The sequence below is a fragment of the Elgaria multicarinata genome, chromosome 22, assembly GCF_023053635.1.
Source record: "Elgaria multicarinata webbii isolate HBS135686 ecotype San Diego chromosome 22, rElgMul1.1.pri, whole genome shotgun sequence".
In the NCBI taxonomy this organism is placed as follows: Eukaryota; Metazoa; Chordata; class Lepidosauria; order Squamata; family Anguidae; genus Elgaria; species Elgaria multicarinata.
The window spans coordinates 11017703-11043927 of record NC_086192.1 but is presented as its reverse complement, the minus strand read 5'-3'; the positions used below and the strand labels follow the sequence as shown (position 1 = coordinate 11043927).

At 45.5% G+C, this 26225-nt stretch overlaps 2 protein-coding genes across 2 annotated transcripts in view; both read left to right on the top strand.

Annotated features, from left to right (window-relative positions):
• The first annotated feature begins 312 nt into the window (after positions 1–312).
• RFLNB (refilin B) lies at positions 313–8954 on the top strand. The gene is made up of 3 exons (XM_063146760.1): positions 313–513; positions 4289–4398; positions 5407–8954. The coding sequence occupies exons 1-3, from the start codon at positions 313–315 to the stop codon at positions 5726–5728; spliced, it is 633 nt and encodes a 210-aa protein (XP_063002830.1). The 3' UTR covers positions 5729–8954.
• A 17053-nt stretch (positions 8955–26007) lies between these two features.
• The window catches only part of RPH3AL (rabphilin 3A like (without C2 domains)), a 36181-nt gene continuing 35963 nt past the window's right edge, over positions 26008–26225 (top strand). Inside the window, exon 1 of the mRNA XM_063146489.1 lies at positions 26008–26117. The gene's annotated coding sequence lies outside the window, so the exon portion shown is untranslated. The remainder of the gene's footprint in view (positions 26118–26225) is intronic.

Below are 26225 nucleotides of genomic sequence, written 5' to 3'. Positions count from 1 at the left end.
GTGGTGAGACGGCGGTGGGGACCGGGACCGAGCTGCGATTGGGGGGGCGTGTGGATCCCTCGTCGCTGCCCTCGGTCCTTCGAGCAGGCCCGGAGCGGGAGATGCGTCCGTGCGCCCTCGCCGCCACCGCCACGCCCGGGGCGTCGCTTTCCCTTGCTGGCGCGGGCTGCTCGGGCCCGGCCCGGCCCCTTTTCCTTCGTCGGGGGCGGCCCAGCTGGCTTCCCCGCCCCCGCGGCCTCGCTCCGCCGCTCTCCCCGCATCCAGAAGGGCTGGCGCGGCACTCAGGGCGCACGGCCACCAGGGCGCACCAGCATGGTAGGGCGGCTCAGCCTCCCCGACGCGCCCCAGCTGCCCGACGCCCAGCGGGCGCTCGACAGCCCCGACTCCGGGCTGCCCCCCAGCCCGAATCCCGGCACTTGGCTGCTCTCGGGCGGCGGCGGCGGCGGCGGCGGCGGCGGCTCCGAGCGGGGACTCGCCAACGGGCTGCCCGGCCCCCCGCAGCCTCCTGCTAAGGTAAGTACTGGAGAGAGGAGCGCGCCGCGTCCCGGCCTCGAATCGAATGCAAACCGAATGAGGCCGGGAGTATGGGACGCCGGTTCGAAGGCGAGCCGGAATGGTGAAGCAAGTTTGGGGTATGGCTGTGTGGGTGCATCGAATGCAATTCGAATTAGCCCGGGAGCATGGGACGCCGGTTCAAAGGCGAGCCGGAATGGCGAAGCAAGTTTGGGGAGTCCGCGTGGAATGCAAACCGAATTAGCCCGAGAGTATGGGACGCCGGTTCGAAGGCGAGCCGGAATGGCGAAGCAAGTTTGGGGTATGGCTGTGCGGGTGCATCGAATGCAATTCGAATTAGCCCGGGAGTACGGGACGCCGGTTCAAAGGCGAGCCGGAATGGCGAAGCAAGCTTGGGGTATGGCTGTGCGGGTGCATCGAATGCAATTCGAATTAGCCCGGGAGTATGGGACGCCGGTTCAAAGGCGAGCCGGAATGGCGAAGCAAGTTTGGGGAGTCCGCGTCGAATGCAATTCGAATTAGCCCGGGAGTAAGGAACGCGGGTTTAGCTAGAGAAGTGAGTGGTACGTGTGTTCGCGTGTATTGAACGCAATCCGAATGAGCGCGGGCGCATACCCCATGTTCGTCCTACGTAGAGTAGACCCTTGGAAATGAATGGGGCTGCTTGAGTTACTTGTGGCTCTCTCATGACTCAGTGTCTTTTCAATGGGTCTGCTCTATATAGGGCTATAGAACCCGGGTTCGGAGACGAGGCCCGAATAGCGAGCAAGTGGGTGTGTATCTGCGTGTGTGCATCGAATGCAATCCGAATTAGCAGCCCAGGGTGGGATATGGAACGCCAAATCAAAGGCGAGCCGCAGTACCAAGGCAAGAGAGTGTGTGTCCAATGCAATCCGAATTAGCGCTGAAGGCGGAGTGTGAATCACATGTAAGTGACCCACAGCGGGCATCTCTGCTCAGAAGTAAGCCCCATGGGACTTACTCACAGGTAAGAGGGCATCAGATTGCAACCTACCTCCTCTTTCCCAGGAGTGAGCCCCACTTAACTCAGTGGAGCTTATCTCGAAATATAGGATTGCCCTGTTAGGATGTCACCCTATATTCCTCTACTTCGGAGGAAGCCCCATTGACCTCACTGTGTCTTACGTTTGAGTAGACATGGATAGATTTGACCTGATGGAGTGGCGTTTTGTGTCTACTTGCAAGTAAGCCCCATTGAGTTCTGAGACTGCATAGGATTGCAGCCGCTGGTGTGTGGTGTGTCTGTAAAACTGAAGCCCCCTCCGAATTTGGCTTGCAAATGTAACACAAACTCAACTCAATCCAGTCTCAACTGCAATGCAAATGCAGCCGCAAATTCCTCCTTTTCTCCCCCAGGTGGAAGTTCCCAACCTCCCTTCTTTTCCCAACCCCTTGGGGCCCACCAAGAGGGAGTTTGGTGCACCCGGAGCCCCAATTCCTGCCTCTGACAGGGGACAGCTTGGCTTTTCCCTTCTCTTTTTCTTTTTCTCTCCAGCTCCTGTTTCTTTAACAGGTGCAGGAGAAAGAGACAAGAAGTCTTCTCCCAGAGCTGCGTTTTTTATGCTGTGGGGGAACACCCCCTGTCGAATCCCTGTTTCTTAAGGATTTGTTTAATCCATTTGTTTAGACCACTACGTCTAAAAAGACGTCTCAAAGCAGTTTACAATGTAGATACATAAAATCCAGAATCTCCAGTTAAAACATTTAAAAGCAGAAAAATGCAAAACTTTTCTTCTGGGCGGCTGCTGTCGTGTTCAAGACGGCATTTGTCAGACAGCTGTTGGGTGCCCCCAACATGCGTTTACAGAATTTGGGAGCGAAGGGGTGTATGTGTTAATACAGGCCTGTGCTTTTGCCCACTAAAATAATACAGCCTCATCTTGGGGAGGAGTTTAATGGGGGCTCAGTCAGTGGCCGGATCGATCCCTACCTTGGCCAGTTCCTTGCTTTAATCACCACTGCCGGATTTTATGGCCGCCCCCTTCATACGCCCAAGATTTCATTTTTTAAAAACATTAGGTGATTAATGTATCGCATGTCAGATGAATCTGACCACCTCCCGGTTCCGATTTCGCAACGGCTGAGGCAGGTTCGAATCCTCGTGTCGGCCGGGAGCGCGTGTTGCACACGCATCGACGACCTAATTGTGGTTAAGGCAGCGGCTTGAACTTTGGGGTGATCTCTCTGGTTTACAGGATTAAGCCCCGGAGGGGGTTCACCCACCACACCCTTTCTTTGCAGTGTAGGAAGGCAAGGAAGGGAAATGCCGGATCATGCCTGTGCTTACTCGTAGGAGGAATGGCAGAGGTATGGCTTGCAAAGTAGGCCTTGATTCTACCCCCACCCCCAGTTCAGTGTCTGCTTCAGGTACTGGAGGGCAATTCACTTTCTCTGAGTCCGCCTTCTCCCTGCCACGGCCACCAATTGCTCTTGCCCCATTTCTCATCGTGGGTACCGCTTGCTTGCTTGCCATGCGGAGAGGCAGGTAAGCTGTGGCATCCCCTCCTCCCCACCCACCCCTTGTCTTGGATGAGCAACGAGGTTGGAAGTGGGCCTTCGGCAAATGCCTGGCCGTGCCCACCCCAAGGTCGTCAGAGATGGTGGCAGCTGCTGCAAAATGGTCAGCGCTGGTGAGAGTCAGGTGGCTGCCTGTTCTCTCTCTTCCCTACGAGAAATCAGAATAGAGAGAGGGCCAGCTGTCCCTCCTAGGCACTGCTGCTCAAGGCCAGGTCGCTGAGTTAAAAGCTGGCACTTGCCCCGATGGACTTACGGTGGGTCTAATGCCTGGAGGGTGAATCCACTGGCCACCGAATCTCCGTTGGATGTTTCAATGCAAGAACCGCAGTTTTTCGTAACTCTGCTGTTGCAGAAACAGTCACTTGAGTTGAGATGTGGCTACACTTTTAAGTGGGGACTAAAATGATTCCTGGGCAGCTTGAAGACTGGATTGAGTTAACGGCTGGGGAGCGGCAAGGGTTTGGTTCCAACTGCATCTCTCGCCGGGCCAGGACGGTAGCCGCGCCTGCTGCGTCTTTGTGGGAATTGTGTGTGTCCCACAAGTTAAGAGTTGAGTTCATAACCCTTGCTCTGCCGCTAGTCACTCCCTGAGGAACCTATGGCTTTCCAGATCTCCTTGGGCTCCAAACCCCATCAACCCCAGCCCTCAGAGCCAGTAGCCAGGGATGATGGGAGTTGTGGTTCTCCAGCCCGGCGGCCTTCAGCTTAGATGATATTGCTCCATTTAGTTTTTCTTCCGAAACGGATAGGAACGATTGTAGTTTCGCAGGCTGTGAGTGTAAAGTGATGGAGTATGAAGCACATTGAGGCTGTGATTTTAAAATAGTTAAAAGACTTGCTGGAATCAGCAGGGGATGGACGACTTCACACACATATTTAAGTTTCTCCACCCACCCACCTTTAACCGTACACGTGAAGGCACAAACTGTGATTGATGCCACGCGTAACGTTCACCAAAATGTATCCTACAGAGAGATTCTCGCCTGGTGAGCCAGGGTTGCCGGGAGACCAGGTTTTGCTTTCACGCTTGCGTTCCCAACAGTGATAGCGCTAATATGAATTTGTTGCACTCGTGGCCTGCCTGTGGGTGTCCCGTGGGCAGCTGCTTGGCCACTGTGTGAACAGAATGCTGGACTAGATGGACCCTTGGTCTGATCCAACAGGGCTCTTCTTACTTACGTTATGTTGTCTTCCAACTTTCTGTGTTTATAGAGTGTCCTTTGGGTTTTTTTTTCAGGATCCTGCATCTTCTTTCCACCCCCTGCTTCCTGGCTGCACCTTGAGGTTATGTCCTCTGTCCTTCGGCGAAGGAGTGGAGTTTGATCCGTTGCCACCCAAGGATATAAGGTAAACGTTTCGGTTTTACGTTTGTTGAGTTTTTTTTATGCTCCTCTTCGCAGAAAGTGTAGAAGTGGTGAGTGAAGTGGACGTGTGTGTGAAGCAGTGGTAGGATTTACTTAGGGAACAATCCAATGTATCTTTAGACAGGGGAAAACTCCCAATTCCTTTGGGAATTGTAAGACTTCCCCCCGCCCCTGTCTAAACATGCATAGGATTGCGCCCTTTGATGGTCTTGTGTAGATCCTGGGCATCCACTGGAGGACAGAGCAGTGATAGGTTGGCAGATTTCATAATAGCAGGGTGAAGAAGACATGGAGGTGAAGTCATGGATTAAAGTAGATACTGAAACAAACTTCCTTGCTATGAGAAGAGACAGTGGAGTGATTTATCAGGGAAAGAACGAAGCGTCCTTCTCAGTGGGAGATGTAAACTGTAGGCTGAATAAACATTTTTGGAGTGGGTGGGGATTTTTCCCCTCCTTCAGAATCATTAAAAGCATAAGGGGTATGTTGGGGTGGGAATTGGGGATGGAACGGGGGCAGAGCCCTGTATCAAAGCGAGCGTTCGGTTGAACTACGTTAGGAGTTGGCAAAACATGCAAGAGGAATAAAATCTTTGACTCAGCTGCAACAGGGGAGTAGGCCGATGGCCCAAATTCAAATTTTGGAGAAGCTCTTGGTGCTGGTGGTCGGGTGCATCCTAATGGTGGGTAGGGCAAAAGGGCGGAGCCAAAATTCCAAAATATTTTAGTTTAAAGCCCTTACTATCGTAAACTAAGCCTGAGGTGAGGTGTTTCAGCCTGGGTTGAAAAACATGCAAAAGTTGGAAAACCACCAAATGATAGGTTTTTTCCAGGGGGCGTGGCTGAGAAAAGGGGTGTGGCCTTCTGGGGACCCTCGGAGGGCTAGATCAGATGTGGCCCACGGGCCTGATGGTTCCCCACCTCTGAACTATTTTTTTGCTGACCAATGACGCGATCCATTTTATCTCCTCCCAACACACACACACTCCCAGGTATACCTCTTCCGTGAAATACGACTCGGAGAAACACTTCATTAATAATATTGATATGCCGCTGAGGCTCGGGGCGTCCTCTTGCAGCCAGACGGTCGTCTGCGTTCCTGACAGCACGTGGCGTAGTTACAAAGCGGAGGTGCGTTTCCAGCCCCGCAACAGAGCCAGGAGTTTTAGCAGCACCACCATCGTCTACCCCAAACACACCAAGACTGTGTACACAACCACACTGGATTACAACTGCCGAAAGTACGTGCGGAAGTTCTTGTCCAGCGTGGAGCTGGAGTCTTCTGGGAAGGACAACGGCCTCAATGATTGCTGACTGCTCTTTTTTTCCTCTCCTGTGGCAACGCCCTCTGTCTTCGTTGCATCGTGCTCAATTCTCAGCCGGATGAAACCTTCAATAGTTTTGCCACTCGGATGAACCTTGTTCGTAGCTACCTCTCTCCCCCAGCGTGCACCTTCAGCCTTAAGGATTCCGTTGGCCTGCACTTAATTTTTTAATAATTTTTGTTTATAAGAATGTACCCTTTTTCTTAAGCCTTTTCTTCTTTCGACGCCATCATTTGTTTTTGTCCTGGTCTTTCCTTGTGCGTGGTGAAAATAAAGGAATCTTTCTTTTTAAAAGGGAAAAGTAACTTGCTTTCGCAGACGAGGAGGTACCTGGGATGACAGCCTTTGAGTGAAAACAATCCTTGAATTGACTCTTTGTACGGTGGAAGCTATGTTGTTCGCTCCCGCATCAAAGAACTTAAAAACCAACCTCTTTCCCATTTAAAACCCCAAAGCCATATTTATTTTCGCTTGTCAAAGGCCCTCACTTGTTATGACGAAGTATAACACAGAGATTTTGCTGTGGCAGGCTGGTTCATGGGCAATGCACAATTTTGGGTTGATGTAGATCTTTTAACTTTACTCCAAATATGCCTACTCTGTTCTTTCAAGGACGTCTTCGAAGAAATGATCAGGACAGTCGTTGAAAGGGGTTTTGCATTAAAGCACAAAGAGACTAGGGTTTTTTTGGTTGTTCCTGATATGTTTCATTAATTACACAAAATGTCTGATTTGCTTTTCACTTAATTCACTCTGAACCTGCCAGACAGTTTGTTAGAAAGCGCTGTTGTTTGCCTGCAACTTGTAGCGTATACAAGGCTAAAAATTATCTTGATGTCATCAGGAATATTTTAAAAAATTCATCTGTGTAAAACTTTGTGAACGTAACAACTCAGAACCTCCCATAATTCTTTGCAGTAGCACTTTGAACACTCAGAATGAAGTTGGCACGATTTTAGACCATCTTTCTTTTATATGTGACCCTGCCGTGACGTCTGTAGGAACTCTTGAAATCCAGAGGTGAACAGAAAAAAATGCTAAGGGTACAATCCTATACACATTTAGATGGAAAATAGTGCTACACCTCTGTGTTCCCCAGCCGGCTGGGAGTTGTAGAATTCACATATGAACGTGTGTAGTATTGCGCCTTAAGTTGTTAAGGTATGGTTTAGGATCCGTTTCCCCACAAATATTTCACCCTTGGCTGAGTCCTCAACACTTGCTGCCCAAATTGCATTGTGGATGTTGCAAACAGGTCATTTGAGTAATTAATTCATCACCAGCACAAAAGGAGGATATTAAACGCTTCACCTCTTTTAAGAAGGTTTGCAGCCGTGTGTCCAGTCAGTTCATATTTTTGGTGAATCTGGATAACCTCGAAGTGCACGGGATAGAGGAAAGTTACCTAGCTATGATGAGTTGGATCTTACAAAGGACAGGAGCAGCTGAGAACTTTTTCTGTCTCCATAGCAATGTCTCCATTCATGGCCAGATGCTTCCTCATTGTGCAGGGTATGTTCAATGTCCCAAACTAATCTTGGCTCAGTTGTTCACCTACAAAGCAGCCCAGCTTCATCTATCGTGCGTTGATCGCTTTCCTCCACTTTCGTTCTTTGAAAATTGAGCTCAGCTTTTAGTCTGAAAACATCTATATTGTCCATCATAATAGCTAATCCCTAGTAACACATCAGGAAGGCTGCCAGGTTAATACAGTGCTTAGTTTTTTGTGTGTGTAGGAAGTTATTGTGGCATTTGCAAACACTGTGAATAGGATTTTTTCCCCTCCATTCTTTTTTTCTAGAATTCCTCAACAGGGTCTTTTGTTTGCGGTCACGCTTTTCCATGCACTTTGACCAAAGAAAGCATTTTTAAAAAATGCTGCTTTCTAAATGTTACCGAAATATAGAGCAGTTCCATTTGGATGTGCCTGGAAGAAGTACCTAAGATTGATTCGAATGGACGTCTTTTGGGGGGCAGCGGGGTGTATGTGTTTGAGTGTGCTGCCTTTGTGAACCCTCAAAAATGTTCCGGTGATATTCTCCCAGAAGAAAAGAAAAAAGCATTGAGCACGTGTTCGAGCAGGTGTAGGCTTTTACAGCCTTCTCCAGTCTGGTACCTTCTAGATGCGTTGGGATATAACTCCCTGCAACCCCTGTCGTCCCAACACATCTGGAAAGGCCCTAGGTTAGGGAAGGATGGTCTAAGGCGTGCGAGGAATGCAGAATAGCTTCCTGCAGCAGAATATCCATTGCTGGGCTTTAGTAAAGATAGTTCTCGCAAGTGTGATTAACGGTTAGTGTCGAGGAGAGTTTGGTAGCATTGTGTGCGTGAAGGCAGGATTGCTTTGTAGTGAGAGGGAGTTATTTATTTGTTAGAATTGATTGCTTTGTTTTTTGTTTGCTCTTAAGGGAACACGTTGGGAACCGCGCCTAGAGAGGCAAGGGACAGCCCCCTAAGGCCTGGTGGTGTAGACTTTGAAGCAATTTTTGTAATTCTTTCCCTCAACGCCCCAGCCGAAACAGAACTAGTTTCTGAAAGCTGGGAACACCGTCTGCAAACAAAGCGTTATCTTCAATGCAAGGTGCAAACAAGTTACTCAGCGACTACGTCACTGAGAAATGGTTTGATGAGTCACGTGCTGTTTTCAGCCCTGCTCGCATGCATAGGATTGCCTCAAGGAAGTCCCTAGAACCTTTTGTGGGGTGCGATCCTCTCTTGAATACGTGGGCAATGGTGACGTTATTCCACACGAGATGTACCATGGGGCTTCTTGAATTCTGTTCTTCCTAGGAATTCATGAATGAAAACCTTATATGAAACCTTCAAAGCGCATTTTCTTCCTTGCCTCTCTGTAAACATAAATCTTAAATATCTGTCTATATATGTGCCTTTTTTTTCTTTTTAAAGAAAAAGAGAATGGTGGCATTACATGATTTAAAAGTTAAGTTGCGTTGCTGTGTTTGTGGGAAGCCCTGGATGTGGCTGTGCAATGCCTATGATGAGATTCCTCTCCCCATTGCTGTTCTTAATTTGCTTTTAATTTTAGCCCTTTTAACTAGTAATAAATTATCTGAATAACATAATCGTAGAGATGTGTATTGTGTTCATTAACGCTTGTCAAACTGTAGTGGGGTGAATTGCCTAGGCTGTTTTTTGAGTGTGCATGGGAATTATTACTTAATATTAGAAGTGACAAATTAATACAATTATGAGGAATGGTGGAAATGTTTGAGCAAAACAAATGTTTGGGCAAAATGTTTGATAGGCACTAGGTCTCATTTTACTCTTCTACGCTAGATACTTGACCAAGCCATTTTAAATAGGAAAACAAGATATTTTTTAAAAATGTAAAAGCTATGTAAAATTTCTTTTTTAGGATAACTTCAGGCAGCAAACCTGGGAGTAAGTTCCATTAAACTAAGTGGGGCTTTCTTCTGAGTAGACTTGTATAGATTCCACAATTAAGATGTTCTTTGCATGTGTCAAGATGGTTTCACTTCTGGAAATCCCCAATTCATGTGTTTTGATTTTTCATATGACTCTACTCCTGGCTGCCTTTTCTCCCTAATGTCTGCGGTGGAAAATTGAAGCTGGCCGATAGTAGTTTAGGACCAGTTTATCACTGAAAATGTCCCTATGAATGTAGAGTTTTCATTTAGCTGGTCACAATGTATTACCTAGAAGATTCAAGAAACACCCAAATAAATCCTGCTACTGTTACTTCACCCCACAGCAACAAAGTTACAAGGGAAGGTAGGGTTATCCACTGGCTGTTTGGGGACAAAGCTGAGAAGAAAGTAGGGCATTAATTCTATAATGGCAGTGTGAACAGCAAATGGGAGATTTGCTTAAAGAATGAACATATACCCTTTGAACTTGATGGTATTCAAGTCACGTTAGGAACACAGAAAACGGGCTTATACTGAGTCAGCCATTGATCCAACTAGCCTAGTACTGTCGACGATGACCTGGATTAGACAACACATGTTTACAGCACCTGTGGGTGCCCGGATGAATATGTAACCCTCGCTTGGGAGGTGTCATGTCGTGCGAACCCAGTGACAACGTAAACAATGTAAAACAGGTTGTTTTAGAACAGACTATGGGTTATGTGAGGGTTGTTTAAACCTTGAGAAACCATGGTGGCCAGGTTCCCATGCTTGACAACCCCCAATGGGGGCTGCATGTTCAAAATGGCGTCCGCATGCACCACAGCCTCACCATGGGTTTAAATAACCCACAGTGGGCTCTCATGTCACACAAACAATTCCACTGATCGATCAGCGATTCCCCAGGGACTCAGGCAAGAATTTTTCCAGCCCTTCCTCTACTTAACATCTATGAAAGGTTAGGTAGACACCATCAAACGCAGTGTTTATTATCTAACCACCCACATGGAATTTTATAAAACTGAAAATGGTTATGTACAAGCAAGCCATTGGGTAACCTGATAAGGAATTAGTAATCCTGAGAGCCATCTAGGGTTACCACAGCAAGGTTTTGTATCTTTGCTTTAATTACAGGCAACAAAATAAAAGGGTTCGAGGGATTTACACCACTTCCTGAGGAATACTTGGTATCAGAGCTGCCTCGGTGAGATTTTGGTTATGGCCTTAGAAGTCTGCTTTCGTCTTTGTTGGCTTCTAATGTTGTAGTGGACGACTTGCTCTTGGATAGCAAACGCTCCCCGTTCATTTGTGAAACCTTACAAAGTTGTGGCAAACGCCTGAGAGTGAAGGATGGTTCCGGGGGTAGGCTTTGCTGGATGTAGGCCCCGTACCGTTTCCTTCTGTTTACTCTGTAATTCCACAGCCTCTCCTCTTCCGCGACAGGATCGTCCAGGATCCCATCCCAGCGAAGGCTCTCATTGGTGGGATCCGAGCTGCCTTGGGTGAGGCAGGAAATGTCGGATGTGGAAGCAAACAGCGGATCTCTCGCTGTTTCGCCTGGGGTTACTTTTGTGGCCTCATCCTGCGGCGTTCCATCGTCGCTTCGGGGCTGGAGCAGTCCGGGGTGTGACGTCACAAAGTTTGGCTGTTTCTTGCTTTTCCTTGCATGCTTCCCTGTTTCAAAAGAACAGCATCAAGCGAATGAGCCTGAGCAATATTAAACTGCATGCATGGAGGACAGCATCAAATGTAACATGCTTTAAACGCCGCCTGAAAACTTAGCTTTACAGACAGGCTTTCCCCGGACTATTGTTAGGGTAAAAACCCCAACCAGAAGGGAGGGAACAGGGAAACCAGGCAAGTCCAGATTCAGTGACCACCTCTTTATTGAACTACACGTGTAGGAGGAAACTCACCCTCGACGGATCGAAGACGACCCTCTCCACCCCTCATCCACAACCAACATCTTTTATAACATCCCCTACCCCTCCTGATGAGCTCATCTCCTCCTATCCCTTATTGATTGCAGTTATACATTTTCCCTAAATGAAACTATTTCTAACAGCTAACGATACATCATATTGTGACAACTACGCCCTGTTTATGTAACTTACTGTACCAGAGGAGCCCCCCATGCAAGGGTGGGCGAAGCTAACTTTGCTAACCATTGGGGTGGTTTTCGTGATAACAAGGAGCGGTGCGCCGAAATGTCTGGGATAATGGCCACTTGGATCCGGGATCCTAGCCTTAGCAGCTGTGTTTTTGGAAACTGCTACATTTGCTGAGCAGACTCAACCCTGCTCTGGGGGCGGTGAGTGCAGGCCAACTTGAGCAACCAACCAACTGCATTCTGATGACTCTTTATTAATGAACAGAGGTGAAGGAGGAGAAGTCTGGTGTACCCTTTTCCCCGAGAAAGGGGGTCTTTCTTGACCACCTTAACACTATAACTTATATTCGTTTCATACAGTATTTTTTTAAAGTTTTACATTTTGACTTTTTGTATGCCGTGTTTTTAATTGTAAACTGCCCAGAGAGCTATTGCAAAGTCTAAAAAAACGCAATAAATAATGTAAATAAAACCAAGTTTAGCATATTAAAACACCTGTTTCGGAAAACTGCATGCAACTGAACTGACTTATTATAACATCAGCCGGGCTGCGACTGACAGACCAGGAATTGTCATCAGATAGCTCACAAAATTTTAAATTACTATTACGATCACTTCAAATCATTTCCATTTGAAGAATGTCTTATGCCCCCTACTGCATACACTGGAGAAATACATATGTTTTAAACAGTATTAATACATAATTGCTCAGCTTAGATTTGGATTTCCAATTTAGACAAGTGCTTCTACCAAGGACTTGTTTATGCAGGAATATTCCCCGCTGTGAAGGATCACTGAGTAAATGAAGTGTTTTGGATCGCTCAGAACCAGTATAAAAAATACACCAAAAGTGAAGGGCTGTAAAAAAAAAAAGTTCTACAATCCTTCTTAGGGTAAGAAACTTTATTAGGTCAACCTGATGAAGAGATCTGGAGACATTGAAAGCTTGCACATTTTTATGAGCATTTAGTTAAGCCTAATACACGGTATAAAGAAATCAAGTTTTATATCAATGTAACCGGGGTCTTTCACCTCATGCACAAAATTCACAACACTAGTTGCCCACAGATGACACTTCACAGTTCAGTTTTCTGTCTCGACGGGCCTTTGTACAGCTGCTAGGCCCCAGTGGGTGTTACGTCTGTGAGCTGCCATTTTAATGTCCCCCCCCCACCAATGTCCCTGATGTAGCATCACTCCAATGGGTGCTGCCACTTTCATTTCCCACAATGCTGTGTTGGGCCAATGCAGGAAATTTAAAATATCTGCTGCATTTTCCAGGACAGCCCACAGTTGGGAGCCCATTGACAAAGGGTGCTTTGCCAGGGGCCCTCTTGAACCCTGACTACCATGGCTAGCTGATTTGCAGAAAAGCTGACCGGCTTTGGGAGTTACGCACCATTCCCCTGAACTGCTTTCTTCTTCTTCTTCTTCTTTTTCTTCCTTGCTTTCTTCTTGCCTGAGTGATGAGGCATGGACAGGGGCTCCTTTGCCGGGGTCTTGCTGGCGTTGGCCCCTTCGCCCTCAGATACAGGTTCCTGCCGATAGACCTCCATCTTTCCGTTTGTCTCCTGTTCCTTCACGGGCATCTGATGCTGAGCCTAAGAGAGATGGGAGCAGACAAGGAGGAACGCTTGGATATAGCTGTGCTACACATCAATAGCTGTCTTGTATGGGTTTAGCTGTCAAAGTGCGTCCCCACACCCCAAGAATTCTGGGAATTACATATTAGAGAGGATACTGATGGACCACTATTCCGAATTCAGTAATGGACCATTAAACACCCCTTTGTGCCTCAATATCCCCATCAGAAATTCCCCATTAGCTGAAACTTTTCTTTACCTTATCCCCACGTCATATTAGTGGCATACTTTCTCTTCAGTGAAACCTCCCCAAATTAACTAGACCCTCCTCCCTTAACCTCCGTCTTTCATTGCACCTCCCCCCATGTTCATTGCCCACTTTCCTCTCAGTGAAACCTCCCATTATCTGAACTCTGCTCCCTTAATTAGCCTCCATCTTCCTTTGCCCACTTTCCCCTCAGTGAAACCTCCCTACATTAACTGGACCCTGCTCCCTTAATTAGCCTCCAACTTCCTTTGCCCACTTTCCTCTCAGTGAAACCTCCCCACATTAACTGGACCCTGCTCCCTTAATTAGCTTCCATCTTCCTTTGCCCACTTTCCCCTCAGTAAAACCTCCCCACATTAACTGGACCCTGCTCCCTTAATTAGCCTCCATCTTCCTTTGCCCACTTTCCCCTCAGTGAAACCCCCACATTAACTGGACCCTGCTCCCTTAATTAGCCTCCATCTTTGCCCACTTTCCCCTCAGTGAAACCTCCCCACATTAACTGGACCCTGCTTCCTTAATTAGCCTCCATCTTCCTTTGCCCACTTTCCCCTCAGTGAAACCCCCACATTAACTGGACCCTGCTCCCTTAATTAGCCTCCATCTTTGCCCACTTTCCCCTCAGTGAAACCTCCCCACATTAACTGGACCCTGCTCCCTTAATTAGCCTCCAACTTCCTTTGCCCACTTTCCTCTCAGTGAAACCTCATCAGATTAACTGGACCCTGCTCCCTTAATTAGCCTCCATCTTCCTTTGCCCACTTTCCCCTCAGTGAAACCTCCCCACGTTAACTGGACCCTGCTCCCTTAATTAGCCTCCAACTTCCTTTGCCCACTTTCCCCTCAGTGAAACCTCCCCACATTAACTGGACCCTGCTCCCTTAATTAGCCTCCATCTTCCTTTGCCCACTTTCCCCTCAGTGAAACCTCCCCACATTAACTGGACCCTGCTCCCTTAATTAGCCTCCATCTTCCTTTGCCCACTTTCCCCTCAGTGAAACCTCCCTCCATTAACTGGACCCTGCTCCCTTAATTAGCCTCCAACTTCCTTTGCCCACTTTCCCCTCAGTGAAACCTCCCCACATTAACTGGACCCTGCTCCCTTAATTAGCCTCCAACTTCCTTTGCCCACTTTCCCCTCAGTGAAACCTCCCCACATTAACTGGACCCTGCTCCCTTAATTAGCCTCCAACTTCCTTTGCCCACTTTCCCCTCAACAGCACCCCCCCATGAATTGCCCCCCTTTCCCTCATGAATTGCCCCCCTTCCAACGCCCTCCCCCCTCCATTGAATTACAGGCAGGCTGAGGTTGGGGGGGGAGCGCCCCTCCCCCCCACTCCTCAGCAGCTGCTCCCCTCCTGGGACCGAACCCCTCCGCCAGCTCCGGTGCTCCGCCCCTCCCTCTGTGGGTGGACGCGTCTCCCGGGCAACGGGCGTACGCAGACTCCTTGGAGACGGCGCTGATGGGCTCCATCCGCGCAGCTGGTCTGACGAAGTAGTCCCCGCCCCAGGTTGGGTCTCCTTAATTCCTCCCCCGACTGCGTGGGGCGAAGACCCCCCCCCCGCTTTTGGGGAGAGTGACTGTGTGTGACATAGAGTATATACCAAATATATTAGGTGTATTTATCATTCATATGTATTATTATTAATAATAATATTCTAATAGCTACTAAATATTATCATTTATTTAATTTATTAATGATGATTAACAATATTTTAACAATTAGATATTATTGCCATTATTAAATCGTCATTGTTTATTAACAGTAATGACAAGTTTTATCATTCTTATGTATTATTGTTATTGTTCATATTCTAACAGCTACTAAATATCACCATTTAATTAAATGATTAATGATCATTAACAATAATACCTTAATTAGATATTATTATCGTTATTAATTTATCATTAATGATTATTAACAGTAATAATTATTAGCAATAATAATATAATTATTAATAATGTGTCACGCTATTTACATATCAATCGAGCTCTTCCTGCATTGAGCTCAGATGTGGCTTCTCCAGCTTACATGTCTACTCAGAATTAAGCCCTGCTGAGTTCAAAGGGGGCTTACTCCCAGGTAACTACGCATGGGACTACATGCTATTAAATATTACCATTTGAATAAATTGATTCATTATTATTAACAACAATCATTATTAATTATATTTTAATATCTGTTAGATATTACTAGCATTTGTAACTCAGTATTAATTATTAACAGAAGCAATAATTAATAATAATTATAACTAACAATAATAGATAATATTTCTTCCTATTGGCATTTCAATCCAGCTCTTCCTGCAATGAGCTCAGATGTAGTTTCCTGTACTTTCACTCCAATTCTAAGCATATATACTCAGAATTAAGTCCTTCTGAGTTCAAGGGGGCTTACAGGTACGGGTTGGCAACCGAAATGCTCAACAACCCTGCGAGGTAGGTTAGGCCAACAGAGAGAGAAAGAGAGGAGTTCATTTGCTTGCACAAATACACCCAGTGAGATTCTTGGCAGAGGTGAGGATTTTCAACTCAGATCTCTGCAGTTCTAGTCTGACTCTTTTAAAACCAACATATCTTGTGATGAACTTTTTATTTTTTTATTTTGCATTTTTCAGCCACCTTGAAAATGTTTTTTTTTCCCCTCTTGAAGAGGTGGCATGCATATTCTCTAAATAAATCCATAAAATATAATAGCACTAATGATGAATCATTTCCTTTCTCGATTTCCTTTAATGCATCATCGCTATTCTATTCCCTACGCCTGTCCAAGTCCTCGTGGCTATTTTAATATATATATTTTTACCTTGCTTTGACGTTCTTGTGACTGAGGCAGCTCAGAAATAAAGAATATCCCATGCGGCTGGTTGTTAAACCAGGCAATTCTCACGTCTCCTCTTGCAAAGGTTGCAATTAGGTGCTTTTGGAAATAAAATAAATTTAACCCTTCTGTGAATCCGCGTTCCTTTAAACTTAAAAATCAACCGTGCGGTAGCGTGCCGATTCTCACTTTTGGTATTAATTTCAGTATCTGCTCATTTATTTCCAACGAGAGCAGGTGTGGGGTAGTCTAATTAGTCATTAGGAACTGAACCTTCTCCCAGCCTTCTGGATTATTAATGTAAAGCCTCTGGGATAACAGCATGAGAAAGAACCTTGCCAAGGCATTAGAAAATCCATCTGACCCCAGTTTTCTGTTTCCAACAGTAGCTAGCCGGAAGCTTCTAGAAAGCGCCCAAATAAGATATGAAGCAATGGCCTGTTGTTTGTATTTCACACCTGATACTTTCTCCCCCTGATATGATAAAAAAGAATAATCATTTATTTTTCTTTAAAAGATTTTTAAACCGCCTTTCGGGGTGCCCTGCTCTCACAAAAGCAGCTCACAATATTACAAAAATATGAACCAACAAATGACATTTAAGCCTGTGCACACCAGCAGTAGCAACAGCTAATGGCTTTTAGGCCCCAAACTCATCTGAGTAATATGATCTGAAAACCTGGCAACCCAAAATGTTCTAGCTGCTCCATTCTGTACCAGTTGCAGGTTCAAAGGTCTTCAAGGGAAGCCCCACGCAGAGCACATTACAGTAATCTAGCCTGGATGAAACCGACTAGGTTAGTTTTTTCTCTTATTAACACATGGAATAATAAGGATCGCCTATTACAATAATATTTAGCATGCACAAAGTGCATTTTGAACATGCAACAGCTCCACATACTTAATCTTGTCACCCTTACAACGACCCTGTAAGGGAAGCCGGTATTATTATTTCCATTATTGCAGCAGTAGGGATGTGTCTGAGGTTGAGACAGATTCTTTTCAAAGACCAGCTATGCAATTCTCTCGGAGAAGTTCGAACCCGCAACTTTGTGACTTGTAGTTTAGCTTCAACGCTTCCTCAGCTTTCTTCTATATTTACGTTTTTGCTGTTTCGGATTGACTTATTATTTCCACCTCTTATCTTTAGGCCCACGGATTCCCTCACAGCAGTGATTATTATAATTGAACAGAGAATAAATAACACGCCCTCAAGATATTGAATCCTTCAAAATAGTAATTATCATTTTGGGGAGATTTTTGTGTGTGTGTAAAACAAACATTCTTAAATCAAATCAGCCTTGCGTTCCGACCGAACACAGTTCAGACCCGCCAGCTTTCCGAGATGAGTCATCGCATTATTGTGAGAAACGGCAAATTGGCCCAATTGTTTTATCGTTCGGTAAACGAGGAATTGCTGTCTCCCTTTTAATTGTGAGCATGCCACTATTGTATACAAATTGTGAGCATGCCACTATTGTATACAAAATTTAAAACTGTCTCCGACAGGGGAGGTAAGCAGTGATATAGCCAATTCCACAGTTGAACTCTGCGCTAAATTCAATGGCACCTCCAAAAATAGACGTTAAAGCTGCAATCTTATGTACGTTTCGACAGAAAAACTTGACAGCCTTTTAGAGTTTAAAAAAGCAATAAAGACTGATCTATTCCGGCAGGCCTATCCAGTGAAATTTTAGAAAGTTTTAAGGATGTTTTAAAGATGTTTTAATCATGTGTGATATGTTTTTAATCACTTTTTAACGTATATTTTATATTGTGTTTTTATACTGTTTATACTTTGAATGGTTTTAGTTTTTGTGAACCACCCAGGGAGCTTCGGCTGTTGGGTGGTATAAAAATGCAATAAATAAATAAATAAATAAAATAAAATAAAATAAAAAAGTCCCACAACTCCCAGGACTTAAGGATACTATCCTATACATGTGTAATCCTATTTATTTATTTATTTAATTTATATACCACCCCATAGTCGAAGCTCTCTGGGCGGTTTACGAAAGTTAAAAACAGTGGACATTTTTTTAAAAAAAAGGTATACAAAATTTAAAACCATCAAAAAATATAAAAACAACAGAATAAAACAGTATCCATTTTAAACTATTGCATTAAGCGTGCAAGCCTATGCATGTTTAGACTGAAAAAAAGTCCTACAACTTCCAGCATTCCACAGCCAGCCATACTAGTTGGTGAATGCTGGGAGTTGTAGGATTTTTTTTCCAGTCTAAACATGCATAGGATTGTGCCCTAACTCAAGGTAAATGAAACAAACAATCAAACAGTAATAATAATAATAATAATAATAATAATAATAATAATAATAATAATAATAATAATAATAATAAAAATCCAAGATCCAGAGTTGGGCAATATTTTTATTAGGATCAACCCAAATCCCACAAAAAAAATGTGCAAGCTTTCGTGTTCTCTAGAACCCGTCATCACCTACTCTGATGAAGCGTGCTGGAGAATCCGAAAGCTTGCACATTTTGGGAGAATTTGGCTCGGTCTATTGAAATCCGCGGCTAATTTAAGCCCTATCGATTTCAATGGCTTTAACTCTTATGAATGGGTTCAACTCCCAGATATGCAATCAAGCTTTTAAGTAAATAAATAAAGAGAATAAAGGTGCAATCCTATGCAGGTTTAAACCGGGGGAAAGTCATAAAGCTACTAGCATACCCCAGTCAGCTGGGGGGTTGGACTCAACCCCAAATACGCAAAGTCCTACAACTCCCAGCATGGCCCAGCCAGCTGACTGGGGCATGCTGGGAGATGTAGGACTTTTTCCTCTCTGTCTTTAAACTTGCATGGGTTTGCTCTCTAATTATATATATATAATAGGTGCTGGGATTTAGGGTTTTGCAAATTGCAAAACACTCATTGGGATTTGCAAGGAGCACGCGCGGGTTTCCTGGGCTGCGCGCCTTCTGATTGGCTCCCCGGCCGGTGCTAATTTGCATTTAACGCTTGCACCTGCCGCTAGAGGGCAGCGCAGACGCACAGATGTGCCCGTGGAGAAGCAGGAAGCGTGTCAAGGTTTGCGTGGACAACCTTTTTTATTTTATTGGTTTTGGGTGGGGAAGAGTTGGAATTAATTCTTTGCAGCCTCCCCTCTTCCTCGAATTCTAGTCCAGAAATCAGTGAGGGTGCAGGATTGGGCCTGGCAAGGGAAAACACCCTGAAACGCGTCCAGATTAAGGCTACGGAGAGGGGGAGATTCATTCACACGTGCATGACAGATTCCCTTGCAAATTGCTGCAACGGCAGCTGAGGCTGCAAAAAGACCCCCGATCAAAAAGCATTGGGCTCAGGGTGATGTGAGAAGATGCAGGTGTTTTATTTGCCCTTTTGATGGCCTGCATTTGCACGTTAGGGTTAACACCTAATGCTAATCAAATGTGTGAGTCCGCCCTGAGTGACCTTGCTTGAAAGATGCAGACTTTTGCAGTGAGAGCGGATATCCTGCTTGTAACTGGGAAGACGTTCTTAAGGTAAGCCTATGCGGCAGGGTCTTGCTATTTACTTTGTAATCTGTACAGCACCATGTACATTGATGGTGCTATATAAATAAATAAGAAGAAGTAAGAGTAGGGAAGGAGTGATGGACTGCAAATCCTATCAGGCCTAGCCAGCATGGCCGGTTGTTGGGGGGATGATGGGAACTGTAGTCCAACAAGTTCTGTAAGGCACCAGGCTGGGGAAGGCTGTAACTGCAAACATAAAGATCAGCAACTAGGAACCATGCGAGCAAATTCTAGCCAGGCGAAAAGGAGGTGTTTGTTTGTCCCAGGAGTTTGAAGACTCACAATTGCTGCTTGCCTAGGAAATTCACTTCAAAACCTTTAGTAAGCTGCATCCTCCTCTGCCTAACCTACCTTGCAGGGTTGTTGTACGCTAAAATGCTCTATGACCAGCAATTTGGCCATGATAGCTAATTCGGGAACTTCACCCCTGATATGTTTATTTGTAGAATTTGTCTAAAGTTGCACATGACTCAGTTGTTTGTACAGTTTTAATTTTTTTTTATTGGCATTAACTGTTAATGGTTTAATCTGTTTTTAGCTGTGCAAATTATTTATTGTTTTATATTGCTTGAATTGATTTTATCTTTATGCTGCTCTGAGATTCCAAAGATATAGGGCAAAAGGCAAATGTTTTCATAAATAAATAAGTGTGCGTAAGTGTGTGTGTGTCTTCAGTTCCAAGTGGTATAGTCCTAGCACAGGTTAACCACTTTGGGGGAGACCTAGGCCATAGATTGGAGTTGTTATCCTTAAATTACAAGCCTAAGGCAGTCTTCTGAATGTTAACTTGTGCAGATGAGTTCTCTGTGAGAAAATAGTGAGATTTGTATGGTTTGTGTGCATGTAAATGTTCTGTCATAGTGTCCCACATGGTATAGCCCTAGCACAGTTTTACCGCTTTGGAGGGAAACTAGGCTGTAGATCAGGGTTGTTAACTTGCACGGAACGAGTTCTTTGTGGAAAAATAGTGGGATATTTAGGATTTGTGTGTGACTGTTCTGTTGTGTAGTCCCAAGTGGTATAGCCCAACACTGGGCCGTAGATCAGGGTTGTTTTTCTAAAATTGCACACATTAGGCTGTCTTCTGAATGCTAACTTGCGCAGATGGGTTCTCGGTCAGAAAACAGCGAGGCTAAAGTGAATGAAAGCTTTTAACCGCGTATACGAATGGGCCTCTTGGCCATAATGAGATAACGTTATTTTCTCTCTCAGCGCCTCGGAAGCGGACCGAAACATTTGTCGGAAAAGCAATACCGCGAGGAGGAAAGCGTCCATCCTCTTTCACTTAGGCTGGATTAAAAGCCATCTGTGCGGAGGGCTTTTTAATCCGCCGATTACCCTAACCGCCTTATCTCGACGGGAAGGTGCCGTTAACGTTCACCTCAGATTCGTTCCCACATCTCCGCCTGGTCGGGGAGCGCTTCGGAGATGAGGGCTGCCATGGCAACCGGTGGATTCGGCCTGGTGTCAGCCAAGCGCAACAGGCCTGACACCTGTAACGGAAGGGACCGTTATCCCCTCAGGCCGAGCTCCCTGGATGAAATTACTGCTTTTCCCCTTGCTGCTTTCAAGGGGGAAGAAGAAACGGACACTGTGGTAGAAAATGAAATGTCGTCATCGTCGTCGGAGGCCGATAAACCTGCAACGGAGTGGAAATTTTAATCCACTTTTCTTGTGAAAGCGAACCAGCGTTATGGCCTATCTATTCTAGGATTTCATAAAATCCTAGAATAGTAGAGTTGGAAGAGGCCTGTAAGGCCATCAAGTCCAACCCCCTGCCTAGTATACTTTTGTATACCTGTTTTTACCTCTATTTTAGGATTTCTGTAAACCGCCCAGAGAGCCCTGGCTATGGGAGCGGTATATAAGTGTAATAAATAAATAAATAAATAAATAAAATAATAGTGCAGGAATCCACCTTAAAGCATCCCTGACAGATGGCCGTCTGGCTGCATCTTGAAGGCCTCCACTGTGGGAGAGCCCACCACCTCCCTAGATCATTGATTCCATTGTCATACCGCTCTAACCGTCAGGATGCTTTTCCTGCTGTCCAGCCGGAATCTGGCTTCCTGCAACTTGAGCCCCTTATTCCGTGTCCTGCACTCTGGGATGATCGAGAAGAGATCCTGGCCCTCCTCTTCATGACAACCTTTCAAGTATTTGAAGAGTGCTGTCATGTCTTCGCTCAATCCTCTCTTAAGGCTAAATATGCCCAGTTCTTTCTGTCTCTCCTCATAGGGCTTTGTTTCTAGACCCCTGATCATCCTGGTTGCCCTCTTCTGAACGCCCTCCGGCTTGTCCACGTCCTTCTTGAAGTGGGGTGCCCAGAACTGGACGCAATACTCTAGATGAGGCCTAACCAGGGCCGAATAGAGAGGAACCAGTACCTCACGTGATTTGGAAGCTATACTTCTATGAATGCAGCCTGAAATAGCATTTGCTCTTTTTTGCAGCCACGAATCGCACTGTTTTCCATCCCACTATGAGGGTTAGGGAATTGGAGAGTGGTGTTGAGGCCTAGCTGCTTGAAAATTTGACCCCTCTCTGCTCAGTTGTGCTCTAGGGTAAGCATATCTGGACAGGGATAACCTGGCTTCAGTTGTCCATGCTCTGGTAACCTCCAAGTTAGATTACTGCAATGCCCTCTACGTAGGGCTGCCTTTGAAGACAGTTCGGAAGCTGCAGCTCGTGCAAAATGCAGTGGCCAGATTGATTTCCGAAACCAGAAGGTTCGACCATATAACACCTGCTCTGGTCCGCTTGCACTGGCTGCCTGTATGTTTCCGAGCCCAATTCAAGGTGCTGGTTTTGACCTATAAAGCCTTACACGGCTTGGGACCACAATACCTGACGGAACGCCTCTCCCGACGTGAATATCACTACGTTCAACATCTAAGGTCCTCCTCCGGGTACCTACTCCGGGAGAGGCTCAGAGTGTGGCAACGAGGGACAGGGCCTTTTCGGTGGTGGCCCCCAGACTATGGAACGATCTCCCTGACGAGGCTCGCCTGGCGCCAACGCTACTATCTTTCCGGCGCCAGGTTAAGACTTTCTTCTTTGCCCAGGCATACGGCGGCACATCTTAATCACCCACATGTTTAGTTTTTTAACGGTTTTTAATGCTTTATGTGTATGTTCTGCGTTTTAGAATTTTAAATTTTGCATACTCGTTTTTATCTCAATTTTAGAATTTCTGTAAACTGCCCAGAGAGCTTTGGTTGTGGGGGCGGTATATAAGTGTAATAAATAAATAAATAGGTAAATAAAAAGACTACACACACATTTAAAAGGAAAGCCAAGTTTGGCTTGAACTCGCCCCTGTCTTTTAAAAAGTCTTTGTTTTTTGTATTAAAAATGTGAGTGGATGGTAAAAACCGGAGGTGGGTCCCCACCCATTCCTGCGTAGCTGGAGGGAACACGGAGCCCACATGGGCGGAGGATGGAAAGCCAGGCGCAACGGAGCGGAGAGGGAATTTATTTGCGTTGCAGGGAAAATCTCTCTCCATTCTTCCACCCTGTTGTCTGTCTCATCTCTCCTTTGTTACTAATCTGTGCAGCTTACCTCGGGCACAGAGAAAGGTGGTTGTGCAAACAGGCTCACCTGCTTTTCATTTGAAAATAATAATAATGATAGCATCTCAAGGCGGCGTGTACAAGAACACTTTTCAGCACTCTGTCTTTGCACGAAAGTGTCTTTATTGCCACCCACCCTGTTTGAAAAGGAGAGAAGGAAAAAGAAACCAAAGATAGGAGGTGTCTGAAGAGGTTGAAGCAGCCTTATTCGGTCTGATGTCCTCCAGGTGTATTGGACTCCAACTCCCATCATCCTGTCTAAACACTTTTAGGGGGGCACCAGGTTGGGGAAGACTGATGTAGAGTGTCTTTTCTCCCATCCAGGAAACTTTAAAAAAAGCAGAGCATTTCTGAGCATGTGCAGAGTGCTTCAAAACGGGGCCATCTTTTGGCTTTGAAAACGCGCGCGATTTTGCAGAAAGTAGGGGAAGGTGTTAGAAAACACTGAGCAGGAATCGTCCGGCCTCCCTTCACCGTTGCTGAAATCTGCCTGTCTTAGCGACCGGATGGATGAGGAGGCAAAATTCCGCCCGGTTGCTGTCCTTCAAAAAAAAAGTTTAGGAATCTTCTGTTTGCAGTGATGGGAGAAAACTCAATTTTCTACCTGTAGTTAAGAACATCAGAAGTGCCCTGATGCTGGATCAGACCAAGGGTCCATCTAGTCCAGTACTCTGTTCGCACAGTGGCCAACCAGCCATCGGCCAGGGATGAACAAGCAGGACATGGTGCAACAGCACCCTCCTACCCATGTTCCCCAACAACTGGTGCACACAGGCTTTCTGCCTCGAATATTGGAGATAGCACACAACCATCAGGGCTAGTAGCCATGGATAACCTTCTCCTCCAGGAATTTATCCAACCCCCTTTTAAAGCCATCCCAATGGGTGGCCATAACTACATCTTGTGGCAGTGAGTTCCATAATTTAACTATGTGCTGTGTGAAGAAGTCCTTCCTTTTATTTGTTCTGGATCTCCCACCCATCAACTTCATGTGATGACCCCATTGGGTTCTAGTATTTTGAGAGAGGGAGAAAAATGTCTCCTTTTCCACATTCTCCACACCATGCATAATTTTGTCCACCTCTATCATGTCTCCCCTCAGCCTCCTTTTCTCCAAGCTAAACAATCCCAGTTGATGTAACCTTCCCTCGTAGGGGAGATGCTCCAGCCCCTGAATCATTTTAGTTGTGATGGTGCTATTATGATTGAAGTGGCTTTAATTATTTATTATTATTTATTTATTTATTACATTTCTATACCGCCCAATAGCCGGCGCTCTCTGGGCGGTTCACAAAAATTAAAAACATTCAAAGTATAAAACAACAGTATAAAACCATAATATAAAATACAATATAAAAGCTCAACCAGGTAAAAACAGCAGCAATGCAAAATTACAAATTTAAAACACCAAGTTAACATTTATTTATAGACTGTTAAAATGCTGGGAGAGTAAAAAGGTCTTCACCCGGCATCTAAAAGCATATAATGTATGCAAAACTGCAATGAAAAACTCCACGCGCTCAGAGAATAATAATTTATTTATTTATTGCATTTATATTATTTATTATATTATATAGCCAAAGCTCTCTGGGCAGTTTACAAAAGTTAAAAACAGTAAACATTAAAAAGTATACAAAATTTAAAACCATCAAAAACATAAAAGCAACAGTATAAAAGCAACAGTATCCATTTAAAAGCAAAAGTTCTGGGGTCCGTTAAAAACAAACAAACTTAGCATTGTTAAATGCTGTTAAATGCCTGGGAGAAGAGAAAAGTCTTGACCTGGCGCTGAAAAGATAACGGTGTTGAATAATAACAATAATAATAAATAGTACTTTAAAAAAAATCGAAGCTGGTTATGCAGTTTCGTTCCGGCGTATCAGGCATGTCGAAGCAGTTGTAAAACCGGGAAAGGTGGCGATTGGGAAATTTGTGCATTTCACCATGGGAACTCACTGCCACAAGATGTAGTAGTGATGGCCACCAATCTGGATGGCTTGAAAAAAGGGTTGGATAAATTCCTGGAGGTGAAGGCTATCCATGGCTACTAGCCCTGATGGTTATGTGCGACCTCCAGTATTCGAGGCAATAAGCCTGTGTGCACCAGTTGCTGGGGAACATGGGTGGGAGGGTGCTGTTGCACCATGTCCTGCTTGTTCATCCCTGGCCGATGGCTGGTTGGCCACTGTGCGAACAGAGTGCTGGACTAGATGGACCCTTGGTCTGATCCAGCATCAGGGCTCTTCTTAGGTTCTTTTGATGTGCAGCCGTCTGAAGAGGCATCTTACACAATCATGATTAATTCCAGGGTCTAAATTCCATGTGGCGGTGCAGCGGAGTTGCATCAGTCAGCTTTGATCCCCCATCGCCAAAACGGAGGCCTCATCCTGCCCGGCGAGTGTATTTGTTGTCTTTGGATCCAACTTCCTCTTAAAAGGAAGCAGGAAGAAACTGCTCCCGGGACCATCTGGCGAATGCCTCCGGCTCTTAGTTCCCTGTTTCTGTTTTCTTGCCAGCCTCCGATCCCGGTGACGTCCTTACACATCCTGGCCGGTGGGGGGCCCTGACATCTCTTCAGCGTGGGCTGAATAACTTTTCTTTTTCCTACATCTTTTAGAACTTGACTTTGACCTTACTTTCACACTGTTAGTTTTATTGTCCCCTGTGCCTATTTCGTCTTCCCTTTCTTATTGTTTTATTACGATTTTATTAGAACGTGAGCCTATGTGGCAGGGTGTTGCTGTTTTATTCTTTTGCTATGTACAGCGCCATATACATTGACGGTGATATAATAATAATAATAATTAATAATCCGTCTCTTTCCCTCCGTGCGTGTCACTCCGTCTCTTGGAGACCAGCTGCAGTCCGCCTCCGCATTCCAGCCCGCGGTTTCGCTCCAGCCCAGCTGTACGGTCTGTTGCTTCCTGGCACGTTATTTATTTAACGTCTGAGTAATGTCTGTTGTGTAGAGTGCACCTATGACTTTCTCTGGATCGCTTTTGCACAGCCGCTCTCCTCCTCCTCCTCCGTGCCGTCTTGCTGAAATCACCCCGGCGGTGTCCTGGTGCTGAGCGCCTCCCCCCTCCCGACAGTGAGTCTGAACACGGCATTGTGCAATTGCACAGTAGCGCAAGCCGTTTTTAAAATGTTCTTCTGAACTTTGCCTTTCCCTGGGTTGGTTTGCTTGCTTTATGATCAA

What these genes read in the sequence shown, in the direction of transcription:
- RFLNB (XM_063146760.1), top strand. Translation starts at nt 313, where the DNA reads ATGGTAGGGCGGCTCAGCCTCCCCGACGCGCCCCAGCTGCCCGACGCC. An exon ending in CCCCGCAGCCTCCTGCTAAG is followed by an intron (nt 514 to 4,288) that starts GTAAGTACTGGA and finishes TTTTTTTTTCAG; the next exon opens with GATCCTGCATCTTCTTTCCA. An exon ending in TTGCCACCCAAGGATATAAG is followed by an intron (nt 4,399 to 5,406) that starts GTAAACGTTTCG and finishes ACACACTCCCAG; the next exon opens with GTATACCTCTTCCGTGAAAT.